The 24437-nt window shown below is 37.8% G+C and overlaps 2 protein-coding genes and 1 long non-coding RNA gene across 3 annotated transcripts in view; 2 read left to right on the forward strand and 1 right to left on the reverse strand.

Annotated features, from left to right (window-relative positions):
* Positions 1-1183: 1183 nt before the first annotated feature.
* On the forward strand, positions 1184-14657 carry rab2a (RAB2A, member RAS oncogene family). Its single transcript, XM_082172595.1, has 8 exons — positions 1184-1388; positions 6394-6465; positions 7232-7299; positions 9779-9861; positions 10006-10098; positions 10683-10794; positions 11693-11761; positions 13191-14657. Exons 1-8 carry the CDS (start codon positions 1343-1345, stop codon positions 13284-13286), a joined length of 639 nt encoding a protein of 212 aa, XP_082028721.1. The 5' UTR covers positions 1184-1342; the 3' UTR covers positions 13287-14657.
* LOC309500843 lies at positions 14089-21599 on the reverse strand. The gene is made up of 2 exons (XR_014206705.1): positions 20438-21599; positions 14089-20406 (listed from the first exon to the last, which is right to left on the reverse strand). It is a non-coding gene; the product is annotated as an uncharacterized lncRNA (long non-coding RNA).
* chd7 (chromodomain helicase DNA binding protein 7) overlaps positions 15520-24437 on the forward strand; it is a 69813-nt gene continuing 60895 nt past the window's right edge. The window contains exon 1 of the mRNA XM_082172590.1: positions 15520-15781. The gene's annotated coding sequence lies outside the window, so the exon portion shown is untranslated. The remainder of the gene's footprint in view (positions 15782-24437) is intronic.

Raw genomic sequence — 24437 nt, forward strand, 5'->3', positions numbered from 1 at the left:
AACAGTGTATGATTATTATTATGATTCAAGCAGCATTATAGGTCAGAAGTCAGATTGGTTTGGAACAATCAGAATATTATCCAGTTCCATCTCGTTGAAGATCTGAGTCACGCCGGTATGGGGATGGGTTTGTTGAGGATCAGTGCTGATGGCTGTCGTGTTGATGAGGCCTTCACAGGGGAGAGTCTAGTTGACACAATCTCTGCTGACACTTCAGGGATGCGTTGTGGTCGTGTCTAGGTGCAGGTCCTCCATCTGGTCTGGATACGGCCCGGATCCGGCTGACTACATCATGCGTTGTGGTTGTGTCTAGGCGCAGGTCCACCATCTGATCTGGATCCAGCTGATTACAGTAAACCTCGGAATAAGCAGAAAGACTAACATTAGCATAGATGCCATTCTTCTTATGATGTAACGAGTACATTGGGTATTATAGGAAGTGTCCCCAATTCCGGCTAACCTAATTTTTGCAGCCTCTAGTGTCTAATGCTAAGAAGGACTCTAGCCTACAAGCCTCAGAAGGACTGGACTAGGAAAGTCAACCCACTAGGATTTCTAATTCTAATTACCTCGAATTAAGAAGCACCCGTTGATTGGAGAAGACCTGCATGTGTCTATCGTTTTCACTGTTCAGACATTTTGATTTAACATTACAAAGTAAAAAAATAAATAAAATTAAATTAAATGAAATGCACAGATGAATGGTTAACAATAAGATCTAGCTATATCCATTTAGTAAATAATGCATGTTTTTCATTTTTCCTTTTATGCCAACTTACTAGGCTACTATGAAACTTTTTAGGGGTAAATATGGAACGAGGTATCCCTTAAAATGGACTGCCCCAAGGACAAGCAATTTTTGCTCTTTTTTTTTTTTTTCTGTGAGTGCTCAAATTTGGTTGATTAATATTGGATTTAAATGGGATATTCTTCAGCTTTGCTTTTTCAACATTCAGGAGTTCACTCACGATCACTTTTCGAGAGGTCAGTACAAGGTTTGAATATTTAGAATGATAATTATCCTTCTGTAGTGTCTAGCGAACAATAAAACCTTAACGTCTAATGACATAATTATCTGTCGGCGAACATTGACCTGACACATCGCGGTTAGGTGAGGGAACTTCCGGTGAAGTCCACAACCTCTTCTGTTCTGTGTGCGTGGCGAAGGCGGGACGTGTGACGTAGACCGGCTGGAGCTCGAGGTGTTTATTGTTCCTTCCCGTCGAGGAGAGAAAAGGGCTGGCTTAGCGGAGGCAAATATCACACACGCTTTCTCTGCGGTTTTAGCTTCAAGGAGCCATTTTAGTAAGGCCAGCACAGGTTGATACAGGACCGGTTGGCCATGGCGTACGCGTATCTCTTCAAATACATCATAATCGGAGACACGGGTAAGCAGCGACAGCGAGTCTGTTATTTCCGCAGTGTTGGAGTCAATGACGTGGTTCAAGCAGAGGCGCGAGGGGTGGGAGGACTGACAGCCTGTGTTTTTACTCTGCCTTTCCTTCCATCTGCCTCATGCTAATTCTTATCACCAACATAAAGTTAATTCCTAATCGTGTGCTTCATGTCACGACAGCGGTGTGTGGTTACGAGGCTGCCACGGTCTTTTGTTTTCCATTGGGTGGGGGAAGCTAGCAGGCAAGCTAAACGTTGCTTCATATCAGCTGTCTGCCTCAATAACAACAGCAGCATCTCTGCTTTCTATTAGCATGAGATGTTGAGCGAAAAAGCAACATGCTGTGTACGTGTCAGTACGTCTGGCTCAGTATTCGCTTGCTTTGCTTACATCTTTTTCTAGTCCAGTTAAAGGCCACAACCTGGCTAGTTAGCCAACATCGCTAGCAGCTATTTACTCTCTGAAAATGGCGTTGGCCCAGTTGCGTTTTATCAGAATATTAAACATTTAATAAGCAATGTCTATAAGATAAATTAACTTGTTTTATTACTCAAGTCCCACATTTATCGGTCAGGGTCATACCATGTGTGTTTTTGATGCTGGTATCCCCGTATATTTGTGGCCTGCTAGTGTTTTCACCAGATTTCTGTCACTGTAACGTTAGGCCTTTCCCCAAGAGATACGGCAATAACAGACAGTGTATTTCTGTCTTTAAATGCGTTTATCTGTCATTTAGTTTTGAACAGAAGTTTTACTTTCCCCAAAAAACTAATATTTTGCCAGAAATAACAGTTACATTAATATAATGCTGAGGAGGGAGCTGATGTTTAATTCAACCCAGCATTTTGCATCCACTCAATTTCAGGGAACGTGTTGGTTTATTATTTTTATTTTTTATATGTATTAACATGACAATTATTAAGTTTGATCTCATGCACTTTGTACATAAATATTTTCACGTTGTACTTTTATTTAAAATACATGCATGTAATTACTTTCTAGCTCTAGTTTCTAGTTATGTCTATAATTACAATTATAGATATATAATTACACTATAAACCAGTGAACTTACCTGTATCCCATCTAGATGGCAGCAAAAGTGTTTTGTTATACAACATTAATGCATTGCATAAAGTGCATTGTACCTAACACATTTTTTTCAAGTACATAATCGTTAAAGACACCTAATATAAAGTGGGACTGGGACCATTTTTGTACTCTAAATTATGCTGTGATTTACACATAATTTAGTGTTTTACATTAGCTCTAGATTCAACTGTAGGACCAATGTTGTATTGAGGATTTTGTTGCACTGACACAGCATTAAAACCATCATAAGACATAATAAATTCATCTTGAAACTGGGGGCTTTTATGTTGCAAATGTAACCTTCAACAAGCTTTTCATTGACAGACTAGGTAAGTTTGCTTCATTGACTGTGAAGTGTCTTTTCTGCCTCATGTGGAAATGCAGCGGTGGTGCTCTACATTTTTTGGAAGACTGAACCTTGTAGACTTTATTCTTTTTGCAAGTGCAGAACAGCAGGGGCAGTTTAAAAAAAAAAGTTTTAATTATTAAATTAGTGCATTCACATAAATGCGAATTAGTTTTAGCCCACATTAATTGTCTGGGAACATGTTATGATAGTCTCATCTCTGAGTTTGATTTCCTTTTTTATTTAAACATTGTCTGTGTGTGCGCGTGCTCACTGGGACTGCTAACATACATGAGTTAAAGTGATAGTTCACCCCAAAAAATTGTTCCAGACTTGTATGACTGAGTTTCTTCTGCAGAACACAAAAAATAACCAAACAGTTTTGGTGAACATTAACTTCCATTGTATGAACAAAAAACCCTGAGACATTTCTCAAAATATCTTTATTTGTGTTCCACAGAAGAAAGTAAGTCATTCAGGTTTAGAACTATATGAGGGTGAGTAAATGGTGAAAGCCATTTTTCCTTTTTGAACTATCCCTTTAACTGTCTAGGCCTAATCTAGAATAGTTTGTAGTGTACCATAACATCTGATGATCAAGTTTGTTGTGGGCCAAATTATTTCAACATCTTGCCCAACACTTCCACATGCACAGTGGTTTTCTACATTTTGAATCAGGCCTTGGGCTGTTCTCAAGACAAATGCAACCATCATATAAACTCTACAATGCCTGATGCATTTAATAAGACTCTGAACAATAGTAAAATTGGGTTTGTCAGACTTAGTTTGGTTATAAAAGTGATGTTAGTATGTGTAAACAGGCTCATGCCTCTGCACGTTGCTCAACCCAAGTCAGTTGATGCTCATCTGAAACTTGATCTAGCTAGTCAATACTAGGCATCATGAGACTGCATCTTGCCTTGTTCATGATTGAGGTATAAGTTTGCACTTGCAGTGTTAAAACTTGCACAAGTTTTGTTTGATTTTTTTTTTTGACAAACTATATTTGCAGTTATTCATTAAGCAGTAGACATGTGCCGGTATTCGGTAATGCGATAAATCGCGGTAATGAATATGCACGATATTGTTATCGTGGGCACTTCAAAATACCGTGAAAAATAATAGATCAGAATTTATATTTACAGAACGCGCATGAACTTATTTTCCATCAACCGCTTAAAACACTGCGTAAATGCTGCGCGAAACACGTGCGCACTCTGATGTAAACAATCCCCACATGTAGAAGCACCATGTGCATACGGCGCAGTGCGCACTCTAGTCTAATGTAATGAATCCTCACATGGAGAAGAAGCATGACGGAAGGAGGAACGCTGCCGACGTTTTATCCCCCTTTTAAAAGCAGGGCTGTCAACTCTACGCATTCAGCGTGAGACTCACACAATTTAGACTTCTCACACGCTCTCGCGCCACACATCCATTTTCTCACACAGAGAAAAATCGCGGAGCAAAGAGGACACTGACGCCAACAGACTAGACAGAGCAGGTTACTTTTGATATGAAAAAAATTCTCAGCTCTCATGTTCTGTCCATTTTATTACGAAATTCAGACAATAAATACCGTTTTGGCGCTTGTAAATGTGACGTGACCGATCGCTGTAGCGCCTCAGTTCAAGTAAACCGATCATCTGTTAGTTTTTATTTAAAGATACAGTACAACTTACCGAAAGGTATTTATGCCTCATACATAATATCGATCAATCAGTGTTTTTCAACCACGGAAAAAGCAATAAAACTGCAGGTGAACAATTATGTCACAGAACGTTACATTTACCTCAGGAAAGCCATTTAATGACCAACACGTTAGTTGACTAGAAAAAAAATAGCTATAGAGAGGAGTATTTTGCTAAAAATGTGCACTATATTACATTTGTATTATATTTTTACTTGTGTCATAATTGTTATTATAGTGAAAACCAAATTATATTTCATTTAATTTGTTAATTTATAACCTTTAATAATACCAGCTGACAGGGCTCTCTGAATGTTTACAGCATTATGTGAGATATATTTTTTCTTGAGAAAAATTAACATGTAGGCTATCTACTGTAGCCTACCTAATATTTATCCAAAGAGTCAATATTGAATCAAGATTGAAATCAAATCCCAAGAATTGAATTGAAATCGTGAAAATTGTGTAAAATTCTGTTTAGTTACCAAATGTTTTGACAATCACAGTTACACCTATTGTGATGCAAAAAAAAAATTCTACACCCCAATCCATCCGTTTCTCTTGAGCAATTAAAATATCGTGATAATACCGTATACCGTGATAAAAGCTCAATCAATTAATCGCAGCATGAAAATTTGATACCGGCACATGCCTATTAAGCAGACACTTTTATCTTAAGTTACCCACAAATGAAAAAAATAAGCATAAGTGGTTGGTTTAAATATACAAGTATACCAACTATACAAGTAGTGCTACTTTACATTTCTCTTGAGCACTTCTATGCAAGTGCAGAACTGCAGAGAAAGTTTGCATTCATTCATATTCGCTATAAATATTAGTTTTAATCCACTTTAAGTGTTGGAGAACATTGATTAGCTCACCCCTGTGAGTTTGATTTTAGATGCTTACCATGACTATACTACCATAAATATAACACTACAGGGTTAGATTGAAGCAGTAGCATCTAGCTGTTACCACATTATATATGTTGTCACCATTATTCACAAGAGACCATACATCAGCTCACAAGTATATTGTAAAGCGGCTATGTTCTATAGGCTGTGTAGTGTTTGCTGTAGGTGAGTCTGCACAATACACATTGTAATTTCATCAATGTTGTGTTGTCTCCATACATCTCTCTTGTGAGCGCTCTTTGAATGCTGCTCGCTTGCTTGGCAACTGCTGTTGCTCATGGTAACGCCTCCTCCTAATGTCATAAGCATTTAACCTGTTTGTGTATCATGGCAGATCCTCATTTTGGTGGACGAGTTTTAGTTATGCCAATATAAAATGTCTTGAACTGATGATTTTACTCAATTAATGTAGTTAGTTTCATATAGAATCAAGTCCATGTAAACTAGCATGTGACATTTTGGTAATGAGTAATACAGGTAATAATTTAAAGTGCAGAGAAAATATATATATTTTTTTTTTACACAGTGAATAATGAAAAGAAAATTGTATATGAAATGTCTTTGTTTTTTTATGTCAATCCATCAGGTAATTGGTGTTACATGCTGTGATCTCAAACTAATCTGCCTTAATGTAACTGATAAATTATTTTTCTTTTCTATTTGTCTGATATTGATCTTAATGCATGAGTTTCGTTGTTCTCATTCATCTTAGCAGTAGAAAAATAAGATGGTCTTACAATGGCTTTAATTAAACCATTTGTTTATGCACATTGTTGGAAAATGAGGTGAAAGGGGAAGCCAGTTTTGGCTTCACTACAGAAATGACCCTATCTTTTTTATACATATATTTTCAATTAAATCCTGAACAAATGATTTTGATGTAATGGGATACAGCAGATGTATAGGCCTGAGGCTAATTGTGGCCATTCACACGTGACCCTCTGTGTTTGCTTTGCAGGTGTGGGGAAGTCGTGCCTATTATTACAGTTTACAGATAAGCGCTTTCAGCCAGTGCACGATCTCACTATCGGTAAGGCTCTTTTAACCCAACCATATATTTTCTCATTAATTAAAACAGCAGGAATGGTTCTCTTTAGCACAGAAAACAGACTGGTGTCAGTCTCCTTCAAGTGTTTTACTTTATAAAAAAACATAATAGTAAAATTTGTTTCATGTTTGAAGCTGCACAAATCTGGATAAAATGACTGTCACGTTTATTTTATTTTATTTATTAAATTTTTTTTAATGGCGATCACAATTCTCCCACGATTTTAAATAGACAACTAAACAAAATAACAGGTCGTTTACTAGAGGTTCTAAAATGTTAATTGCTGCATTCTATTTTAAAAAAAGATATAATGAATTAATTTGTGTGTGTATATATATTTATATATATATATATATATATATATATTTTTTTTTTTTTATAAATAAGTATAAATGAATAATTCAATGACTCGCTCATAAAGACATGACTTGTTTCATTACTGGATGAATCATTGTTTTTGAACGAATCTCTTGAATAAATTTAGCATTAAGATCACATAGGTATTTAAAAAATCGTGCAGCTCTAGTGTTTGAGGCTCCATCCACTCTATATGAGCACATTCTACACAACCTGGGTAAATAAATGTATTTAAAGATGCCATTTGGTAACTATTGTCAAGTTTTATATCACTAATGCTTTCAAATAAAAGATCTGATCTGTGGTGTTGATGCAAATCTGAGGTGATCTGTTCACTGCTGTGTCATCGCATGAGTCATGAATCAAGCTCTGCCTTCATTTGTCTTGACAGGTGTTGAATTTGGAGCGCGAATGATCACTATAGATGGCAAACAGATAAAACTTCAGATCTGGGATACGGTAAGATTACAGTCATCTGATTTTTCATGCATCTTATTTGTGCAGAAAGCACAAGTTTGTTTCTATGTGTGATCATTTAGGTCAAATTCATGGCCTTAGTAAATGATGAGTGTTACCATGACTGATATATGAAACTGACACAGTTGAGACAGTGTTGAGGGAACATGTGTTTCCTGATTTGGCAAATTTGACCATACAATAATGCTAACTCAGCAATATGCCTGAGGCTGCTCATGGGAGCTCAGTTCTGCTGTCAGGTTGTTTTGAGCCAGTCACATGACATCGAACTTAGATGTCATGGGACTAATGATTCTAGAGACAATGGCATAATAATGCTTATTGGCACCAAAAAGAAATTCATACAGGTTTGAAACAACTTGAGGGTGAGTAAATGATGAGCAAATATTTTTTTTTAAGTGAACTATTCCTTTAAGAGCCCTCCAAAAATATGTACTAAAAGTAAATGTTGCTTGCAATGGGTTTTTTATTTCTCTTCTTCAAAATCCATGGATATTTTTTTTAACTGCAGTTAATAAATGGAGATGTTCTTTGCAGCCAAATGGTGTAATTATGACACGAACCAGCAGGGCATCCCTTGCTTCATCCACATGCTCTCTTTTTCTTAAGCCCAGCCCTTCAGAGAAAGGTCAACAAACCTGATGTCTTGTTCAAAATGATTGACAGGGCGAAAGTGTTTCTAATTAGTTTTCTAATTATAATTATAATCCTGCTGTATGCTGGTACCTTTTTTTTTTTTTTTGCAGTTTTTAGCTATGTTGCACAGAAACGGGTTTGTTTTCTTAAGATGCCTATTTCACTCATATCTGTTGGACATTAATGCTAGTATGTAGAAGATTTATACTGGCTTTAATGTTTAATTTAAAGTCTCTTATGCATTTATTTGATTACATTAAAAGCAGTAATATTGTATAGTAGGATCATAATTAAAATAACTGTTTTCTATTTTAATATATTTTAAAATGTAATTTATTCCTGTGATGGCAAAGCTGAATTTTCAGCATCAGTCTTCAGTTTCACATGATCCTTCAGAAATCATTGAAATATGCTGAATTGCTGCTTAAGAAACATTTATTTTTTTATACTTTGAATAGTAAAACAGCATTTATTTGAATTATATTTTTAACATCATAAAGGTCTTTTGTCACTGTTAATCAATTTGATAATTATTTGTATAATCTTACTGACCCCAAACCTTTGAACAGTTTTTCTTTCTTTTCCTTTTTTCCTGATTACCACTTCAGTTCTTCATAGTGAAAGACCCAAACTAAATATTTTGTTGAATTGTGGAGACTTCATTCTGTCTATCAAAATATGCCGCCTTGAATAGAACTTGATTTTTATAAGCATTCCTTGAAACTGGGGGTATGTTTGTTTTATTTACATAGCTTTTAAAACCTTGTCTCAGTTGACTTGGATCATTTATTTGCCAGCATGTATAAATGTTTTTACAATATAGCAGCAGACTTGTTTAATCTTCCTCATGTAGGAAATGCAGTCAGTAAAAAAATGTCTTGGCTGCACATAAACACATTGGCCAGCAGAGGGAGACAACATATCAAAGGCCATGATGTTTTCGTCATAGCGTCAGTATTTGTTGTATATATCAGATGTCTTGTTTTTCTTTTCTTATGTATACTTGTATACTCTCTTAGAAGGTTGCGGTTCTCATAAGAGAAGCAGTTATGCATGTGTAAAGAATAAATGAAGAGACATTAAATGTTAAAAATGATGTTTTCCTGTTTATAGCCAGTTTGTAAGGGCGAGGCTGTCTAATGAAAAATCTAATGTCGGAATAATTGGAGGTAATCATGCTGTGGTTTTTTTGGTCTGGCTTTGAAGTGATGATGTCACCTAAATTGTACTGTGTGTTTAAATGCACCATAAATAATTTATTTCAAGGTTATTTCAACAAGCTCTGTGATAAAATGAGAGAAGATGGGGATGAGGGGGTGGGTGTTGGATGAAATAACAGGAGAAATCTGCATGTCTGGCCTTCCTGTAACCTTTCACTCCAGCAGATGGCAGGCATAACAGTGTCATTCATCATTTATTCACAATGGGCTCCATTAACTCTAATGTTAACAGCTGCCCCGGGGAATGGGTTATTGAATTCAAATACGTGCTCCTGGCTTATTTGCCTGCTGTCAAAGGGGCTGGGTGGACCAGAGGCCATCTTATACCCTGACACGCCGTTGAATGGTGGCCGTACGCTGGGGGCCGGTAGATTTGAGAGGCGTCAGTGATGCTCCAGAGAAGCGTTATGGGGTGGAGGGTCTGTGCATGGGACGTCACAGTGGTTTTTTAGAGCTGGAGTTCCCAGGGCAACACCAGCCTGGAGGAATTGTGGTGAAGATGGTTTACGCACAAAGTGTATACCCTGTGGACATTGTTGGCACCTCATTGTTCCTTATAAACAGGCTTTTACTGGTGGCATGATCCCTGTGTCTTTGTGTTTCAGGCCGGACAGGAGTCCTTCCGTTCAATCACCAGGTCTTACTACAGAGGTGCAGCTGGGGCTCTGCTAGTTTATGACATCACAAGGTGAGACCAAACTCGCATGACTGCCATATTCTGTTCTGCTCCACTATCTTGTCGTCTCCAGTTTCAGGTCTTAACTACAAAGATTTTTCTTGTTTAATTCACTGTAAAAAAAAATATGTGTGGCTGTTTGTTATATATTTGCAGAAGGGACACTTTTAATCACTTGACAACTTGGTTAGAAGATGCTCGTCAACATTCCAACTCTAACATGGTCATCATGCTCATTGGAAATAAAAGGTCAGTGTACATCATTATCATCATTATTATTTTTTATTTTTTTATTTTTTTTATTAGTAGTAGAAAGTCTATTTATATTATTTATCTAGTACATTGACAGATTCATTTTATATATATAATACAGTTTAATTACAGCAAATGAGATGTGAGAAATAAGAGTACATCAATTCTAAAATGACGATTTGGATCTAAACCCTGGTGTAAATTGGACCGGTTTACACCACATTTACTCAATTAATTTAAGTTTTCCATTTTCAGTACATTAATGATTTAGTTCTTTTGAACCTCATTTTAATCAAATGATCCTGAAACTAAATATATAATAGTTTCCAAAAAAAATATTAAGCAGCACAACCATTTTCAGGATTGATGATAATAATAAGAAATGTTTCTTGAGCACCAAATCAGCATATTAGAGTGATTTCTGAAGGATCATGTGACACTGAAGATAGATGCTGAATTTCAGCTTTGCCATCAGAGGAATAATTTACATAATTTTTTAAATTGAAAACAGTTATTTTAAATTGTAAATTTAAATTCAATCTTTTGAAATAAACAAAATCTGATTTATTTCCTCATGCCAGTGATTTGGAGTCACGGAGAGAGGTGAAGAAAGAGGAAGGAGAGGCCTTTGCCAGAGAACATGGACTGATCTTCATGGAGACTTCTGCAAAGACTGCATCAAATGTAGAAGAGGTAAAACAGCTCTTGTGTGGCTCAGAGGTCTTCAGTGCCAGTGTCGTGATTTATGTTTGGGTTCTTGTGTGAAAACATGTGCACATACATGCATATAGAAAACACCCTAGGGACACAGACTGGGGAGAAAAACATTCGGATCTCTGCGGTGGAAGCCAAGAAGCTAAAGCAGGGCTTAGAGCTGGCTTTAAAAGAGTAGGGATGTTAAATTGTGGAAGTCCCTCCCCCATCCTCCCACCCGAAGTCGCCTCAATGATTAATTTGTCTCATTAGTGTCGTGTGAATTCTCCTGACCCTTCCCCCACCCCTTTATGACGTTTCAATCTCCTATTTAAGGTTCATGCATATTCATAGATTCCCTGCCACACACACATCCGCAGATACAAGCGCACACATCTGTGGCACTCGCTCAGCCATCTCTTTCTCTCTCGGTGGTAATTGAGCCACAGAGGACTGATAGCTCTGGAGAGCTGAGAGGCAGTTGCACCAAAAAGCAAAGCAGCTCTGTTAATTAGGCTACGAAGTGCCGGTGGCAGGTCTTAACACTTTAAAGGTGAGCCATGCAGACGGCCGTGTTTATCTTCTCTGGGTGACCAATGTGTGCTCAACTCCAGTAATAATAGACACCATCACTTGCAGCCAGATGGGGGCACCAGCCTTCAACTGTAAAAACCTTGACAGTTTGAACACTTCAAGTTAATCATATCTGTTTTATCTGACTTGTTTATTCATGAATTATATTGATCCCAGTATGCAGTATTGTTTTGATTCCAGTATTGGTTGTTTTGCACCGTCTCATTTAATTCAGTATGAATTCTGTGTGAGTTTATCATCTTAAGCAGTTAAAGAATAGCATTTTAATCGCATGGATAAAATATGGTCTTTTTTTGTGTTTCAGGCATTTATCAACACAGCCAAGGAGATTTATGAAAAGATCCAGGAGGGAGTCTTTGATATAAATAACGAGGTAACCCATATGACAAGGAAGCACATTCTTTGTTTGCTTTTACAACTTAAAAGTAATTGGGTCAAGAGGACTTCCTGTTGCGTTACACTGAAATCCATTATGCATGGTCTGGTGGGTGGATTCAGAAACTACATTTACAAACTATTTCCTGGAAGGTGAAATGTGTAATTTTGTTAAAATACTTGCTACTTTCCCCACTTGATATACAATGTTCAGTAGGATTTTCATAGGATGAATCCCCCCAAAATTAAACATTGTGCCTCTGTGACCAGTTTAAGCAATGGTGTGAGTTTGGGGTTATCTTTTTCTTTTCTTTTTTTGCTAATTTAATTCAGTTTAGTGACACTAGTGACATATAAATTAAGCGCTGCACCTTTAACTTTAGTGAAAGCTTCTTGTATATTACAGATACTTTGTCAGAGTTTTTCATCAGTAAATAGGTTTAATAAAAAAGTAAAGTCATATACTAGAGTCTCACATTGGATGGTTGATGCACTTTGTACTATGGTGATTGTTTTCCCACAGTAGCCACATTGTTGTCCTCAAATCTATGCAAATTCAGATGTAATAGCCAATGTACCATAGCAGATATTATTGTACTGGTTTGCACATGATTCAGGCATTGTAACAGCCCATAAAATGTTTAGGAATGTAATGGTGGTGAATACTTGACAATTACATAAACCCATAAGACTGAAGTGAGAGGAGGGAGCAAGGTTACAACGAACACAGATCTGCTCCAGGGAAAGCTCCACACAAGCCCTCCAGCACTTCAGTTTCTCTCTACTGGCTGGTAGCCAACACATAAATTCCTCACATTTCGTAAGTTACAGCTGGTTGAATGGAGGTGAGCCCAGTGCAGCTATTTTATTGGAGTAGTAGGAAGAGTTTTTTTTTATAAAGAAAAAAGTTAAGGCACAGCATCCAAACCACATCAGCTGATAGATATCCTGGCCAGGAACCTCAAGGCTCACATGTGAGCTCACCCCAGATCACTATAAATCAGATTTGGCGCAGTGTGGAGTTTCCTGAGAACGTTACAAAAGCACAGCTTCGCTACGGCATGTCTGTTTTGAACACAAGCCCGCTTAAGGGAAAAGTTTGTGCGGTGGATGCCTTTGTGTGATGAATGAAAGTGCCACCAGCTTGGGTGTGTGTGTATTTTTAAAGCTCTGGCAGGTTTCCCTACGTCTCTGAGTTACCGCTGGAATAACACTCCAGAGGTTCTCCCGCCTCAGTGCTGACAAAAGCGGCCCACTAATTCAGGCCTACAGGGGCTGTTGTCTGCTTAATACAGCGTTATACAAAATCACCATAATTCCTCATGGATTCTTTTTTCTTATGGAAGCAGAGGTTCAAATTGTGTGGTCTGTCATCTGAAATGGAAATAAGTGTTTAAATGTCTTGCATGTTTTATTTGTGTGTGCAGGCTAACGGCATCAAAATTGGACCCCAGCATGCTGCCACCAACTCCACGATGGGCGGTAGTCAGGGAGGACAGCAAGCCGGAGGGGGCTGTTGCTGAGCACTACCCTTTACCCCCCAGTCTCCTCCACACCCCCCTCCGCCCCTTACGTTTCTACTGGACTGGTCGGGCTCACTAACATTTTCTTAACCTCCCACAGCCCAGGCCCCGGATTCAAATCATATGTTAGATGGCTGTCCAAAACAAAAATATTTATAAAGTCCAGGTCCTCTTCAAACCTCTTGACAAACTCCTGAAGCCTGTTTGGGCTACAGAAGACATTATATGGTTACTAGTAAGGAAAAAGGCAGGAGCTTTGGAGTTATTATGGTAAATATATATTCATGTTTGTTTCTCAGCAAATTGTTTTTGTTTTTGCCCTTTTGACTTCAAGCTGAACTGTATTAAACACTACAAAGTCATCTATAGTATTTTAATCAGTTTATGTGGGTGAATTCAATGAAAACTGTGGTGAACTCAGAAGTCAAAATAAAAGGAACGTAGAGCTGGTCTAAAAAAAGAAACAGCTGTTATCAAAGTGAAGAAGTTAAAAGAAGAAAAAAAGCAGGACTGTTTTAAATCTGTATTTATCATTCACATTCTGTATATATAGTTATCATTTCTTGCTTTGGTGTACGTTGACTGAGCTAGAATTCTGTACTGAATTTGCTTAAATTCTATACTGTATGAATAGAGCTTGAAACTGCAACAGTATTGCGATATTTCCAAAACCTCTTTGACACCATTTTAAGGTAATCTTTTACTTCATTTATTTTAGTTTGGTCCTGCCATCTGCCTTGACCCCTCGTAAACGTGCCCCCGATCCTCTTCTCTGTATAGAAACTCTGGCTCTATATACCTATTTTAATGCCAAATTTGTGTTTACCTGTGTTCTAAAATCATGGCTCCAGATATGGATCACCTCTCCAGAACTAGATCTGCTGTTTGCCTTAAAAGATTTTGGGACGTCAAAACAATAACATATTCATGTTACACAAGATCATTTCAGTGATTACGTGCAGTCGTATATTGCATATGATAACGCTAGACTCACTTATCCATTAGACAGACACTCACGCATACATGCCTGTACTTATATATCCATACAAGTCGTCACATATGCATGCATTAGTATGCATATAAATATATCTATTTTTTTTTCTCCTCTCTTCAAAATTAATTTTCTCCGATGCAGTCCGCTGTGTAAAGTCAGTGCAGATCCACATTAATTTAGGTGTCTGAGTGATTGTGTAAAGACTTGCTTTCTCTTGGCACTATGTTGTTAATAGATATATGGTGAACATCTTGTCTGTTGTGAAAGGGGTGTGATAAAGCCAAACCTGGAGTAACTTTGTGACCCTCGACTTTATTTGCTGTGTTCTCAAAATGAAATGCTATCACGAAAAAATATAATAAAACCTTCTAAACTCAGTTTGCTTATGTGCAGTTTTTATACAAAGCCGGGACTGGCTTTGTGTTGGATTGCATATGAATAAAGTGTCTGTTTAAGATTAAATGTATATTTTGCTGTTTTCTGGCCATAAATGTTTGTTTTAGTTTAGAACATTTGCAAAATCATCCGATAATACATGAACCACAGCGTGTAACGACTGATGATAAAACGTCTGTGAATGCGCCAGAGGTGCAATGTATCAAACCCGAGAGTGCAGCAGGCATATAGATAGAACTGACGTAAAGAGGCAGACCTGAACATCCGGGCCACCGACGCCAACAGGGATTGGTTGTTTTACGATTCAGGTAAATTCCGCATGTATGTGTATAGCTTGGTTGTGTATGATTATACCCATAATAGTACAGTTGTGAATGGAAATTTCCTCAGATTCATGAAGGCAAACACAGCATCTTTAATTATCGGTAATTATAAATAATGTTTAACTGTGAAAGACAAAATGATTCACAACATTCCAGTAATAAAAAAACATGAATGCTTCATGCAAATATTGTGTTTACATATAGAACTGCGGTACAATGTGATCTCTACATGAGTTTTTCCAGTCAGCATACAAAAAATCTTTAAAACTTAGATATGAGATATCAAGTGCACAATGCTCTTTCACTAAAAAAGACTTCGATGTAACATGACGAGAGCTAAAAAAAAGTTTAAAACCCCGAAATATGATATGTAAATATGATATATCGATTTTTAAAAGACAATCTGCAGTATCGAAACAATACGTAATGTTTACAAAGACCTGGAAAGTAAAAGAAAAAAAGCGCTTGCGTCACAGCCCGGCGAGGTCACTCACGCGCACGCATGTTTATCCAGTAAGTCATGCACGCGCCCCCTGCCTGTGGAAGGTGAGCGCGAGTGTCTAGAGGAGAGGACACGAGAACGCGACTGCCTGGATCGATCGGATTAAACTCGAATTGAGTGAAATTAACACAAAGGAGAGAAGCAGAGTCGGCGAGGACGGGACGCTGAGACGCCGACAGCATTTGAATTTCGACAGTTATTCACGTACTTAAACGGATTTTCGGGATAGATGAAGAGGAGTTAATTGGTGAAAACCCTAAACTGACCCGCGTTGAGTAGGGTAAGGAATAGTCTTTCTTTCTCATTATACAATATGAATCAACCAACTTTTTCAGTCGCACACAAACTTATCGGGTAGTTCCTAGCGTTTTTAACGTTGTTGTACAAATATACCCGCACTTTCATTGTGAGAAAACTGTTTTTGAGTGTACATTTAACTTGTTTTGTACCATGGCGGTACCCGCGGTGAAAACCGTGTTTTAAAACAGCGAAAAGTTGTTTTAATTCAACTTTCCACAGGGAACACAGAAACCGGAGGTTAGTTTTTCGTTTCTTCACATTTTAACTTCTCGAAGAATCTCAAACTAGCTCGCGCACATGCTAACATTAGCTCGTTTAGCTCACGCGCACTGCATTGTATAGAGACGCACGGATCCCTATAGGAGTGGAAGCGACAAATATGTTAGTTAAATCGTATACATGCAATTTCTGTTCGAGTGGTCTAGAAAAACACTCATATCCTTTACATTTCTCACGAATTGATGAAAATATTTTTTTCAAAACCTCATAAAGTAAGCGTTCGTTAGCAAGCTAATTGTTGAGACACGAGGTGGTTTGAGCGTAGAGGTGAGTCATTGGCCGAGCTGAATGAGGGAGATCCCCGACCCCTCGTATCAACAATTACACTCAAAAATAGTTTTCACGTGCACGAAACTGCACGTAAGAATAGCCTTAAAGTGTTATGCTTGTGGTTTTCGCTTATAACATTCGATGATGCCCGAAATAGTATGTGGAAACAGCAAAGCGAGCAGGAAAGTGCGCTCGTCCAAAGGACAATATAGATACCGGGGAAGGTTGCTTGAGGCCAGATGGTCAATTCCTCGTTTTCTTTATCTATTCGTTTAGAGAAGTCAAAAACTTTTATGTATTTCATGAATCTCAATTCATAGATGTTGCTTGTGTTCCAGGTTGGGGGAATGTTTTATTTGTATCGTTTGGTCGGCTGTGAGAGGCGCATTGGAGAGTCAGGCGTGCGCTGAGGGTAATTAACGTTAGCTAGTTGGAAGTGGCCGATCTGCTCTAAGAGACGGACAGCGTCGACTTCATTGTCTCACGACAAGCTAACTTGCTAGCCGGACACAACTCATCTCACATTTCTTTTGTCCCCTTTCTCCCTCAACAGGTAGAGAAGGGGTTTAAAGGGAGGAGGGATCGGACGACACTTTATTTGAGGGGAACTGAAAAAATGCACCTGGTTTATCTTTGGGGGAGTTTCCGTGTTTTTTCAAAAGTTTACGATTTTGTTTATTTCGTACTATACATAAAGTCGACCGGGTTTTATTATCCAATCTCCATATTAAAGCCACACAGAAAACGTGAAAAGCACCTGCTTCATTTACAGCGTTGTAGAGCCACGAATAGGGGAAAAGCTCATTTATAATTGATCATGTAGTGTTTTTATGCCATTTTAACCCGTATCTGTATTTTGTCGTTCAAATTAACTAAAACAATTGTCGTTAAAAATATTTAGTGTTTAAAAAGTTCTTTAAAACACAATTTTAATCTTGAAAGTCTGACGAAGAATCGTGTAAAGATGGTATCGTCGTTGTCTCTCTCTGCCTCAAGTCTTTAACCTAAGATGGCAGCTTTTAATGTGTGTCGGTCCACTCAATGAGCAGATATTATGAAGACGGTATGGCGGAGCATATGTGAGGCTGCTTTGTAGTCGCTTTAGGCTTTTCATCTCGCTTGCCTTTTCTTGTGGTTGTCGGGGCTTGTTCACTAGTTGCATCAAATCGAAAAGTCAAGTGCTGGTTCCTCTTTTGTCCTCAGAGAAAGTTTGAATCCAACTTGTTGTTGTTTCAGTACACGTTTGTACGTAGTGTAAAGTCGCTTACAGTGCATACCTTCGCCCATATACTGCATTTGATCTGTGAGAACATTATTTGTATGAGTTACAGTTGCAGTTCATGGTCAGAGAAATTCTTGTCGATTTAGTCTGCTCAACTTTTTATTGAACTAACGAGATTTTCGATAGCAACTTGCTTGTTCTCTCAACCAATTTTGGAACTTTAAACTAACAATAAGGGGGTATTTATTTCTTGTTTTATTGATATCTCAGCAATATATAAGTCGTTTAGATTAGTTTGTATGCTTTAGTTAATTATATGAAATATTGTACCTAACCTAGTTTTGTGACTAAATGCAAGTATGGCATGATGTCTGTTGCATCCTTTGCTATATGTATTTTTAAAGGGATAGTTCACCCAAAAATGTAAATTTCTCACCCTCATGTCGTTCCAAACTCTTAAGACTTTCGTTCATCTTCTGAAACACAAATGATCTTTTTGATGAAATCTGAGAGCTTTTTGTCCCTCAGCAACGCAACTGATGCTTTGATGTTTCAAAAAGTTTATAAAGAGATTCATAAAACTTTCATCAAAAAGACCTTCATTTGTGTTCTGTAGGTGATGGAAAGTTTTACAGGTTTGGAAGGACATGAGTGTGAGTGATTAATGACAATTGTCATTTTTGGGTGAACTAAGCCTTTAAGTGCGTTGCATGAGATACAAGATCTGGTCAGCAATGTTTACCAATTCATTTGAATCAGTATTAGTGTTGTTTTGATAGTGAAATGCTTTACCCTGGCCTCTAGACGCCTACACACTGCAGTTTTAAACCTATTGTAATGTCTGTGGATCCATATCTTTAGTATGTGCCTGAATGAAACTCAGGGGAGGGAAAAGTCTCCTGTGTGCCTTGAAATTATACAATGAACATGAAAATCTATGCTGTAGTTATATATTGCAAAACAGTGAGCATAGATATGTTTTTAATTTGTAGCGATTTTGAATTCGTACAAACCATCCTGGTACTAAACTAGCTTGGGTCTGGCTGTGACAGATTTGGAGGACTGTGGTAGAGTGGGTCAGGCACACCCTGCATTGACACATGTGCACACAAACACTGATATTGGACGGTGCTTTCAAAGCTTGTATTTCAGATATCTGACAACATGCTTTCAATCCACGCCAGGAGCAGCACCGCTCTGTGCAGGCCCTTTCCCTCAACCCCTCCTCTCTTGCCGTGGGTTAGCAGGAGGGCTGCAGTGGCCTGTTGTGCTGCAAAACAAGCAGGCTTTTTTTCCCCTTCTCGCTGACCATCCCCCTCTTCCCTGCCACACAGAAGATGGAGGAACCGTTTCAGATGAATAGCTTGGAATGGATGAGTCCTCTAATATTCAAATGAGAGGTTCTGGCCTTTAATGGATGAAGATTTAGATATTTTAGTTTTTCTAAATTAAGGGGCCTGCTGCATTTGAATTTATTTCAGTTTTTTCCTCTCTGGAGACCTTATTTTTTCATAAAGTTTCTATAAACTCTGCTTTTATATGGGCAGTGAACCAAGTGGTGCAAAAATAATATATCTGTACCATGATCTGAGCCTATTTGTTAGTGCGTGTTTAATCAAGCCTTTCAAAATATCTTCAAAAGCTTTCATAATCACATCCGCTGTTAATATTGTCGTGCATGCAATTCACTGTTTGTGTGTCATTTCCCCATTTTTTTTGTCAAACAAAGCAGCCTTTTTCCACTCATACAACAACTTAAAACTTGCTTTTTTTCTGTGATAATTTCTTAAAGCCACACATGGTCTGAATTCGTAGGCTTTTTAGAAGTGGATTTAATGTAGAAATTCCCTTCAGGTCATTTCTGTGTCCCATGTGGCTACAGGCAGTCATCAGAACCTCAGGATCCTTAAATTCATCAGAGCTGAGGGAATGTCAAAATCAGTGGTACAGTAACGTTGATATGATGATTATGATGAGATTAAGACTTTCCATTACTTCATGTAGTATTGTTATATTGATATATCGCGATATAAAATGTGACGGTATGTATCTGGGATGTGAACAATGAAATGTGATTTAGTTTTATCCAAGACTCAGCTCACTGTATTTGAGGTATAGCCTAATTCACCCAAAAATGAAATTTCTTTCATTATACTCACCCTCATGTTGTTTCAAACCTTTAAGATCTTTGTTCATTTTCCAAACACAAATGAAGTTTATTTATTTATTTATTTATAGGAAACCTGAGAGATTTCTGTCCCTCCATTTTAAAGTCCATTCCCTTAACTTAAAAGTTTCACCTAAACACTTAAAGGGGTTAAAATATCCCAATAAAGGCATTGTAATCAATCAAGCAGTTTAATCCAAGTCTTCTGAAGAGACGCGATTGCTTTGATGAACATTTACTGATGAGTGCACATACTGTAGGAAATACTGATGTTTCAATGTGTGGGACGTGCAAGAATGACATGAAGTCAGAATTAAATGTTTGCTTTTAAGCCTTTAAAGTTTGGGAATAGTCATTTTGACACACTTTGCGATTAGAACAGTGATTGTTTGCATTGATCACCTGAAGCGCATACACGCTGGAGCCTTAAAGTGAAAAAAGCACCATATCGTGTTTTTTGTTTTAGTGGTATGTTTATTCAAAACATTATAGATGACTTATTTTTATCATGTAAGTGCTTTAATAGAGGGAGAGACAGGGCCTGGTGAGCACAGGGAGAGTCTATTACAGAGATCCACGAATTACTGCATTACTCTCATATACTCTCATAATGAATACCACTATATGCACACAAAAAAACGGAGAAAGTTTATATTTAATCAGAACTCTTGAGATCTGCATTTGCTTTTGTCAGTCACTGTAACATCAGCACAATATTTTTTTTAAATCTGAGTAAAGGAAAAATAGTGCTTACAGGTTTCTTTAGGTGAACCGTTATGTATACAGACTAAATATTCTTTGAATTTTCTTTAAAGGCTCACAATTTTGCCGTTTTTATTTATTTCTCAAGTAATTAACAGTGCCTAGTCCACTCTGAATAAATTACAGAGCTTGTGCCAACATATCCACATCGCTATGATCATATGCTATCTTAACTGATATTTTCTCATTGAGAGGAGGGGATTTTTTTCATTTTAAGTGGCCAACCACTGCCAGCATTTGATCATTTTCACATTATTTTCGTGGCCCCCAGAATATATTTTTTTTGTATGAATATGAACATGCAATATATATTAAAAGAAAGAACAGACCCTCTACTTTTAAACAAAAAAGTTTTTCATTTCTAGCTTAATGCATTCTTTTTTTTTTATCAACACTTGAATGTGGGTAAGTTTCATAAAGAAGCAACATTTTGAGCAAAAAGCTGAGAAAATCAAGTTTTTTAAAGACTACATCCCGATCTGATTCAGAACGATGATCAAAACCAGATGGAGTAGATTGAGTCCTTATACTATGTTGCACACTCGTATACCTCATCCTGGGTCGACATTTAATTTGGTAAAATTAGGCACACAGTAAATTTGAAATCCGGAAATCAACACCAATAGAGTTAGTTTCACCCACAAAGTGTTAGTTCAACACTTTCAAAAGTGTTACCTCTCGCAACACCGACACAGTGTTACAATATGAACACTAAGAGTAAAATATTAAAGGGCACCTATTATGCAAAATTCACTTTTACATGGTGTTTGAACATAAATGTGTGTTGGCAGTGTGTGAGCAAAACCACCCTAGAATGATAAAAATCCACCCAGTAGTTTTTTTACTATCTCAATAAATCACAAGCACTGTCTCAGAACGCCCTGTTCTAGATTTCCCTCACTGTGACGTAGAAATGCGCTAAGCCCCACCGACGCGGTTTGATTGACAGTCTGGTTTTGGCATAGACCCCGCCCTCGGTGATCTGCATCCTCCATTGTTTCAACGACAGCCGGTGTGTAATGTCTCATAAGAAGTGTAGGTGTTCTGTTGTGGGATGAAAGAATGGACATACTAGTCTTCACTGACATCAGAGCCACTGAAAACGCAGCGGATGGATTTTATTTATGAAGAAACGGCGCCACTTAAACTTTTCAAAATTTTTAAACTTTTAAAAAAAATTCTGACTGACTGTTTAGTAGGGGTGGCACGGTTCACAAAACCCACGGTTCGGTTCGTATCACGGTTTTAGGGTCACGGTTTTCGGTTCTGTACGGTTCTTGTTGTTGTTTTTTCTTTTAATCTTTAACACTCCAAAAATTTACTTCAGCATATGATATATAGCTGAATTATCTAATTATTAATTTATTTATTTCATAAATGGGGTGTGTTTGCAAAACGCAGCTTCTCATTTCCCGTGGGCTGTGTCGGACAGTTATTTGTCACCACTTTTTGCCAGGGTTGATATTATGTCCCAGCACGGATGTACCAATACAAATAAATAAAACATTTCCAGTTAACTAGCAAAGTATTCGTTTCGTTCGTTTGTTAAATAAGAAGCAATCTAGCGCTGAAATGTGTTTTTTTTAATCAAGTGATCAAAGTGCTCGTTGCCGTTGCGATCAGTGGCGCTGATACAGTGTTCTCGTGGCTCGCGCACACACCGCAGCGGCCGCACATTCTTCACTCAGACGCGCGCTTCAGTCCGTTGAGGAGACTCTAGGCTACTCTATTCGTTCCGATGAAATCACAAAACAAAATTCATACAAATCTGTCCCTGCTTGATATACAACCGCTGATAAACATAATCGGTTTTGATGAAAAAGAAAAATATATACGAGTGCAGATTAGAACTCAGAACCTTTGACACGCTTGGCAAGTTCTGCCACTGGACCATTAAAGTACATACCGGTACGTGGAACAGTCGATCTATGTAGCCTATTTATTCACGTGAAAAAAAACAACATATAGCCTAGTGGAGTTGATCTCATTAAATGTCTAAGTAAACCCAGTGTACTATTTCAATCGATTGCTGGACATTGTAATGTTATTCTACATTTGTCTGATTTATGATTTAGCATTGTATTAGCAGTAGCACGGGCACAAGGCTACATTGCGCATGCGTCGAACCGTGCGAACCGCGCGACGCACACACGCACCGAACCGAGACAAGCGAACCGAACGGTTCGGATGTTTTTTCATGTACCGTGCCACCCCTACTGTTTAGTGAACGAGGGTCAAAGTTAATCAAGTGTGGATCATTGCCTACAGTTCGCGATTCAACGTCACCTCCAGAAGTAAGTGTATTTTATGATTTTTGAGCAAATAGTCATTTCAATCGATGTCAGCCAGTTCAACAACAAATGCGTCTAAAGCTATTTATTGTCGTCGTCATAGATGTCTCAACAAACAACGTCAGACAGTTTTATGTCACGTAGGCTATCATTTTTGCAGCAATTACAGATGTAAATAAATGAAGGTCTGCTCTATCTCCATAGACCGTATATAAACGTCTATCTCCCTCCCCTTAAGAAAAAAATAAATAAATCGTTTGTACTTAGCAAACGTTATCACAGTATTTGTGTGTGTGTAGTTTCAAAAAATTGCGCGAACGTTATCACAGTTCGTGTGTGTGTGTGTGTGTGTGTGTTGCACATCCATAATTGCAAAGGGGACGCGATTAAAACTTTGTAAGTACATAAATGTATCAAATAACCATTCCGAGACGTTTAGTCCATTCTCATTCGTGTCTCTTCATCATCTGGGTCCAGCAGCAGGGCGGGGATATGCAGCTCATTAACATTTAAGGTGGTACACTCCAAAACAGCTCTTTTTAAAACAGGCCCCAAAAATGACATTTTCAATTGGTTATAATAAATTAACTGTGGGGTATTTTGTGCTGAAACTTCACAAATGCATTCTGGGGACACCCAAGACCAATATTACATCTTGTAAAAAGGGGCATAATAGGTGCCCTTTAACACCAATGCAGATAACAACAACACTGTTACATAGCTGGGTACAGCTTTGTAGCAAACACTGGCAGAGTTAAAATTCTACATGGTTCTGGTGTTGACCTAACACAAAAAAAAAAAAAAAGGAAATCATAATCTTCTCAACCTTATAGACCTTATGCGCCAGAGAAACGAGGGCGCCGCCATCTTTAGAATATTGTCTTTTAACTTCCGTTTTTGCGGTCGCTCTGTATATTTCTATGGCGCTGCTGTCCAGGAGTAATTAGCTTTTGAAGTGGATTTACTTAATGTAAAGTTAATGAAAGTTATCATGAGGACTGTGATGTTTAAAGCAGATGACTTAACAAATGTCAGTCGACCGGGAATATTTTAAAACGAGCCGTTCATTAATAAACACGCAGAATCGCTGTGAAAATACAGACCGGAAGTCCAGAAAGTTAAATTGTAACCGTAGTCTGGGATCATAGTAGAATTCTGTTCATTGTAAAGTTAAAAATAAAGGCAAAATGCAAACAGTTGTTTTAACAAACTAGTTTAATGAACAAGCCCATTTACATCATAGGTTAACTTTTAAAATAAATGAAGGCACAGTATAGGCATTTCTGTCATCAGAATTATATGAAAGCTGCTTATCAAATGGTCTGCAATACTTCGAGTCCTGTAAATGTCAGTGAATGTAAGTCCTGTGTCAGTGAAGTTGATTGAGTACCTTTGACTTTGCAACAGTACAGCAGTGCTTGAGTCAACAACATTCAGCAGATGATAAACAGTTGCAGGATATGAGTGGATCAGTTGTGTCCAGTTGCTAACAGTAAAGTTCAGTGCATAGTTGTTGCACAGAGCAGGAAAGGCTGTGCAGATCCAACTTTCTCGAAAAATCCTGGAGTGCTGGTTCCCTAGACAACAAAACCAGACCAATTACAATTAATACAATTTGTGTTTTATAAATACAGCAAGTTTATGG

Source organism: Leuciscus leuciscus (genome assembly GCF_965113295.1).
Source record: "Leuciscus leuciscus genome assembly, chromosome: 6".
Lineage (NCBI taxonomy): Eukaryota > Metazoa > Chordata > Actinopteri > Cypriniformes > Leuciscidae > Leuciscus > Leuciscus leuciscus.

Excerpts from the sequence above, each read along its gene's own strand:
- rab2a (XM_082172595.1), top strand. The coding sequence starts at position 1,343 with ATGGCGTACGCGTATCTCTTCAAATACATCATAATCGGAGACACGG. Across the intron at positions 10,099-10,682 it reads ATGCTCATTGGAAATAAAAG|TGATTTGGAGTCACGGAGAG; the intron begins GTCAGTGTACAT and ends TCCTCATGCCAG. Across the intron at positions 10,795-11,692 it reads CTGCATCAAATGTAGAAGAG|GCATTTATCAACACAGCCAA; the intron begins GTAAAACAGCTC and ends TTTGTGTTTCAG.